Here is a 6898-nt window from a genome sequence, read left to right as displayed (position 1 = left end):
CTTTAACAAAATACCATTAACTATCAGTGGAATCGCTTTATGAATATTAAATGGAACATGATCGACTAAACTGTGTATCTATAATAAATATTGGTTTCTATGTTCCTTATTTAATCTGGCAAGCATATATAAAATAGAATTCTACACAGTTTAGTTACAGTACATTTGTTTGTTTAAGAACAAAACTACACAACAGACTATCTGTCGACAAAAGGTTGTTTGTTTGTTTGTAGTTAGGCACAAAGCTACACAAAGGGCTATCTGTACTCTGCCCACCACGGGTATCGAAACCCGGTGTCTAACGTTGTAAGTCCGCAGGTTTACCGCTGTGCCACTGGGAAGCTCCACAAAAGGGAATTGAATTCTGAATTTTATCGTTTAGTTCGTAAACTTATCGTAGACCTACAGGGGGACCAGTTAAAGTAAATATATACAAGATAGTTTATCTTGTCAATCACAAGTAGCAAAGAATACAACATATTACAATGGGGGGGGGGGGGTGTTTTTTTAGTGCAAAGCTACACGATCGTCTATATCCGCTCTTTCCACCTCGGGGGAATTGAACCTCTGATTTCAGCGTTGTCACTCCGAAAACATACCCACCTTTCTGAGGACCTTACTTAATGATTTAATAGAAATTTCAAATAATAGCCACTCTGAGATATCTTACGTTCAGTGAAATTGAATTTTGAAGAACAAATCTGAAGAATACACAGCTTTGTGTAGTCATATTTATAGATATAAATAAGGGAAGTTTTAAAGAGAATATTTGTTGATGTGGTGACTCTCTCCTGAAACCTTTTAGCGGACCTTAATTTAGGAACTACTGTAAAAAATAATTAGGTAAAAGTTTGTACAGTAGTATTGGTATACTTTTAAAATGAAACTGTGATTTTTCAATTAAGTATTCTTAAACACATTATTATTATTATAAACCCTATTCCCAGTATAAAAGGAGATATTCTGCGTCAGAAAAAAAACAACAACAAAACACACACACACTAGAAACTGTTTTACTTTTACACCAAGCAAATTACAAAAGAACAAAATTTCATGTAATTGTGTGCCAAAGTTTAAACCTTATCCTTATAAAACAAGAAATCAGGAGAAACGCAGTATCTAAAGGAGCGTATTTAGAATGTTGGCTCCAGAGTGTAAATCCTGTCATTTTATAGCAGGATATTAACGAGAAGTTCGGTATTTAGAATTTTAGTTCCAAAGTCTTAGCCTTATCCTTGTAGGCAGGATATCAGGAGAAAACACAGCATTTAAAGGAGCGTGCTTAAAATATTAGCTCCAAAGAGTAAACCATATCCTTGTACAGCAGGGTATTGACGAGAAACTCGGTATCTAGATGATCGTATTTAGAATGTTAGCTCCAAAGTGTAAACCATATCCTTGTAGGCAGGATATCAGGAGAAAACACAGCATTTAAAGGAGCGTGCTTAAAATATTAGCTCCAAAGAGTACACCATATCCTTGTACAGCAGGGTATTGACGAGAAACTCGGTATCTAGAAGATCGTATTTAGAATGTTAGCTCCAAAGTGTAAACCATATCCTTGTACAGCAGGGTATTGATTAAGAACTCGGTATCTAGAGGATCGTATTTAGAATGTTAGCTCCAAAGTGTAAACCATATCCTTGTATAGCAGGGTATTGATGAGAAACTCGGTATTCAGAGGATCGTATTTAAGAACTCTGTGCACTGGAATTACACATTTAAAAAGCATAAAAATCAAAGAAAGTAAACGACAGATCTTGTTACTTAAAGTCTATACTTACCACTCTGGGTGATGGTATTTGTCGATTTGTAACTTTCTTGTCCGTAGAGACGTTCTCGAAGCTCTCCGCTCTGGGGTGGATCATCTCGGATTCTAGATATAGATAACAGTGAACGAGAAATGTTGCGTATTAATATGTCACCGTTCCGCTCCCAAAGGAATAATTCCTAACACGTTTTACTGAACCATTCGTTTGTGTTTCGCACGTAACTCTTTCTTCTTATTCTAGAGATCAAATTAAATAATATAAGAGTAACATACACATAAATATATAGAAGAAGGCATAACTGAAAAGAAGGCATAACGTACTTACAGAGATATAAACATGTGGACACGTGAACAAGAGTTTTAAATAGGACAACTAACGTATGGAGTTACAAACGTCAAACTACATACAGATTTCTCTCAAGCAAACATATAGCACACATAACTAATAAACATATAACGTCCCAGTTACATTAATTACAAAACACATAATATCCTTAAACAATAATTCCGCAGTTTCTCGATTTCTTTCCTCAAATAGTTTTAAAGAAAATTTTTGTTACGGTTGGTTTAACAGCTTTGATGTTATATGCCAGCAGTTTCTGTATTTATCTCTCTCTATATATATATATATATATCATTGTTTGATTGTTTTGGAATTAAGCACAAAGCTACACGATGGCTATCTGTGCTCTGCCCACCATGGGTATCGAAACCCGGTTTCTAGCGTTGTAAGTCCGCAGACATACCGCTGTGCCACTGGCAGGCATATATATATTATATACAGTATTTGTTTGTTAATATATATATACACATATATGTGTGAGTGTATGTGTATTTTTTTTTCGTTTGTACAGTTCAACAACCTGTAATTAAGGTGTATTATACGATTTAGGGTTACCTGTTACTTAGAAATGCTGACATGCATTACACCTCCTTCAGTAAAGAAAAACAATCATCGAAAGAAATATAGATGACAATACGATTTCAACCAATAAACTCAGATGACAATACGATTTCAACCAATAAACTCAGATGACAATACGATTTCAACCAATAAACTCAAATAAGGACAACAACAAACTCTGCCAGAGCGTTTTAAAATATGCAAACTGTGTATAAGTTTAGCTATCAAAATTCTCAGTCAGTATATTTGTAAGTCACGTGACTTATCGAATAAGTCTGCTCTAATGCAGCGTTTTCACTTAAGTTTCTAATCCACGGAATGAGGCGCTGCGATCGCTGCTAGTGTCAGTGGGATGATTAATGTGTTCTATGAATAAAATTCCTCGTTTTTTTTTGTCAATCGTATTCTAGCTGTAATTCATCATTCTGTCGGTTTAAATTAACTCATGCACTAGGAAAAATGTGACACGATCGCCTCGAACAGCGTCTCTCTCGTAAACCAACAATGCAATCACTTTTGTAAACTTACAGGGTGATTCTTTGCACTAAAATGCTGGGTATTAAAAGGAAATTTTCAGAATATTTTTTATTATTATTTTGCATATGCAAGGCGTCTTAACGGAAGGCCCGTACAGTCTGTGGTTGCGAGTGAAACAGAGATTTTATATATTTTTATTTAGTTTCTAAAAAACAACAAAAAACACGATATATTTTAACTTAATCGTCTATTACACATACACTTGTGGATTTACGACTACCAAAAACAAAATCCCCCCCCCCTAAAAAACGAAGAAGAAACAGAAGAAGGATAGTCGCAGAACTAATAAAAATGAATAAAACCAGGATATAAGCTAAAGAGCTGGAAGAGGAACTCGTGCCATGATGGGCGAAGTATCTTCAAACCTAAAGCCCTTTCTAGCGACAGGCATGCGTCATCTATCACATTTAACCTTGATTAACAAATTTAACATGAGAGTGTCCTCAAACTAAACTACCACCCACTGTCTAGAGCCAATTTTGGGAAGATAGTTACTGAAAATAAAGTAGGAATATAACAGATATGGAATAAAATAGGGTATTAAGGGCAAACCATTACGGTGACAAATACTTATTATCTGAAGTTGGTATATTCCATCCTCCATAACTGTAAGGCCCCTGGATTTGAGAAACATGGTAATACATTGCATGATAAGTTGGAAGTATAGTGGTGGATAACTAAAATATACGATAGCAGTCAACCTTGAAGTATTATTGCTCAATACGCCGAAAAGTGACGATAAAATAATTAAAAACTGTTTTAATACAGTAAAATACTATCAATTTCAACATAATAAATAGACCTAATACCTGCATAACATAATTAATAATTATTTGATTGATTGTTATTATATATATATTAATAATATAATATTTTCACAAAAATAATTTAATTGGTATTTTCAACCTGGCAAATTATGTGATAAATGGGCTAAATGGCCATACTAAAGTCCCCCTAGGGTTCAGATACATCTGTACTTAATTTTAAACTATTGATCAGATGAAAGGCAGCCAGTCAGGAGCACCCGCCACATAAGGGCTTTTTCGAGCTCGATGAACCAAATACAGGGATTGGCTGTTCCTTTTATAACGCACCCACAGCTGAAAGTTCGAAGCATTTTGAGAGCATCGCGCCACAAACCTGGGCCTAATACTGATTATATATCGCAGAAAAAAAATCAAGTTAAGGTATAAAAAAAAACGTATAAAGTACACGTAACGAGAATATATATATTTTTATTATAAATCCAAGAAGTAGGTGCACGTTTCCTATGAAGGAGTTGCGTTACATAGATCACAGAAATCTACAAACCTTGCAACGCAGCCAAATAATTTCTTCTAATTCAGCATAAGTTTCAACTAAGGAATCAAAAAATTTCAAAACTGCACAAATCTTCAGTTCTTCTGGAAAACCTAATCCGCCCTCTAAACTTTGCCTAAACTTTTCCTACCAGAATATCTGTTATTAGAGCACTACAATATAGTGGAGGAAGGCGTATATATAGTGAACCTTCACGCGGCTGATTTTGAAAGCTTACCTACTGTGCTACTTAAAAACTAATTATTACTAATAAATCATTACATTATCTTAGGTTTAGATTATAGACTATGAATACCCCGAAAGTAAACTTAAAGACAAAATACACAGTGTCCAAATACTATAATCTATAGATTCTATTTTACTTAAAGGAAAGGTACCGTTCTGGAATATAAACTACCTGTTATCTTCTCATTATGTGATCAACTATCCTCACTGATACTGTATTTAATATATGTGGCTAAGACTACTAAAGATTATAACAAAACAGAAGAAACATCTTATTAATACCCAATGTTTCTCAAGGGAGAATGTCTACTGTTGTTGTATCGATACTTCAAAGGATACGTTACAAGGAACATGGTAGAACAATAAAATATACCCACACCCAATTCTTGAGTTTGTTTGTTTGTTTGTTGTTAAGCATAAAACTACACAATGGTCGTGACTTTTACACTGGTTTATAACCTTCAGCGCACAGGTAAACATTTAAACTGAAAAAAAAAACTTAAATTTTGACGCTACGAAAACGCGATGCAGTGCTCTTTTAATATTCGGAGCCACCAAAATACAATAGCAGAAGTATACGTGATCTCACAGAAATGGTTCGAAACAGTTGATTTAGAAACCAGCCGTGTGTTAACACGCATTCTGTTTCTGAAGAGCTTGACCACAACCATTTCCCGAGTCTTAACCTGAACCTTAACTTTTCGAAGGATTAACATGTATGTTCTTGAATAAGTAGATTATTGCTTGAGTCCAAGATAAAAGACAATAAAAAGAAGAGAGACTTAAGCACTTGTTATCGTGGCTATATCAGAAGTAAAGACTTAGTCCTCTCGGTCTCTGTAATAACTGCAACTATTTATACTCTATCAAAAGGATGGAATTAATTCTTTTTATCAGTAGCCCTAAGTAAGAATAATGGACTTGGTTCGTCTGTCGGTGTGTGTGTGCAGCACAGCTCGAGAGTTGTGTAATAAGTTTGATATCTGTTTGTTTTTTAGTAGCGTGGTATTTCATTAAGGGAATATTTATTACGGTTTTAATGAAGTCTAGTTTCGCCTAATAGACTCGAGGATATTTTAGGGAATTAAAACAACTTCATTTGCATGTTGTAGTTGGGCTCTATGGTAATCTGAATCTTATGTATACTATTTTAATGCCATAACGTGTTTATCGCAAAATAATAATAATAATATTAATGAATAGGTAATACACCAACCTGTTTGTGACGTAGTCGTCGGATATTTTTCCGGATCTCTCGCCGACGCCAGTGCCATCAATTCGATCAGTTTGGGTATGACTAGGTGCACTAGTTGAAATCATGCTATGGTGAGACACCTGGTGGTTCAATGCCATAAAAGGCAAAGGGCTGATGTGAGAGGAAGTCCCAGTTGCCGCCGCCGCCGCTGCTGCCGCTGCCGCCGCTTGTGCCACCATCTGGTTGTAACCGTTGTGTAAGAAAGAAACTTTGCCTAAACGGTCCCCTGTTAAGTGTTCCAAAATATTAAATAAATCAAAAACGGTTTCAATAACTACAAAAATTTCCCTTTGACTCTACTAGAATTAGCCGCTAATACTGTTTGGACACTAGAGTATACTGTGTAGCGCCTACATTAGAACAAAGAGTAAACCTAAGTATCCACTTTTAACACAAAGTGCAGGTTCATAGGTTTTATACAAATAATTGGAATCTAACACTAGTTTCCGCGACCATTCCCATAGCGTGCAAGAGTTTTGCAATAGACTACAAAAGGCTTGAACTTTTAAAAATTCGCGCCAACCACGCGGTTCGATGTGCAATTTATTAAATCCCCGATACTTTAACCTGCTTATCTTTTAACCCAATATATATATTAATGTACACATATACACACAAACAGCTATATATTATATACTAGATAGGGAAAAGTTACTATATAGTTTGTATTATACCGTTAGCATAGTTGTTATTATATAGTTGCCATTATTTAGAGGTTCGCTGTTAAAGAAAATATTATGAAGACAATGGAAACCAATTCAGTTATTGTTTCAGAGTAATATTTAGAGAGTAAACTATGTTATGAATGAAACAACTGTACAGTGACTTCCCCCACCCTGTATTTATACAATCTATAACTGTACAGTGACTTCCCCCACCCTGTATT

The 6898-nt window shown here is 35.1% G+C and overlaps 1 protein-coding gene across 1 annotated transcript in view; it reads right to left on the bottom strand.

Moving 5' to 3' along the window:
- LOC106460486 (dachshund homolog 1-like) overlaps nt 1-6898 on the bottom strand; it is a gene marked incomplete at its 5' end in the record, with an annotated part of 39610 nt that overhangs the window by 14669 nt on the left and 18043 nt on the right. Inside the window, 2 exons of the mRNA XM_022387229.1 lie at nt 1785-1876; nt 5974-6238. Of these exons, the coding sequence (XP_022242937.1) occupies nt 1785-1876; nt 5974-6238 (357 nt within the window). The remainder of the gene's footprint in view (nt 1-1784; nt 1877-5973; nt 6239-6898) is intronic.

This window comes from Limulus polyphemus, unplaced genomic scaffold (genome assembly GCF_000517525.1).
Source record: "Limulus polyphemus unplaced genomic scaffold, Limulus_polyphemus-2.1.2 Scaffold780, whole genome shotgun sequence".
NCBI classification, from domain to species: Eukaryota; Metazoa; Arthropoda; class Merostomata; order Xiphosura; family Limulidae; genus Limulus; species Limulus polyphemus.
Note: the sequence above shows the minus strand (reverse complement) of the source record. Positions and strands in the feature narration are given on the sequence as shown.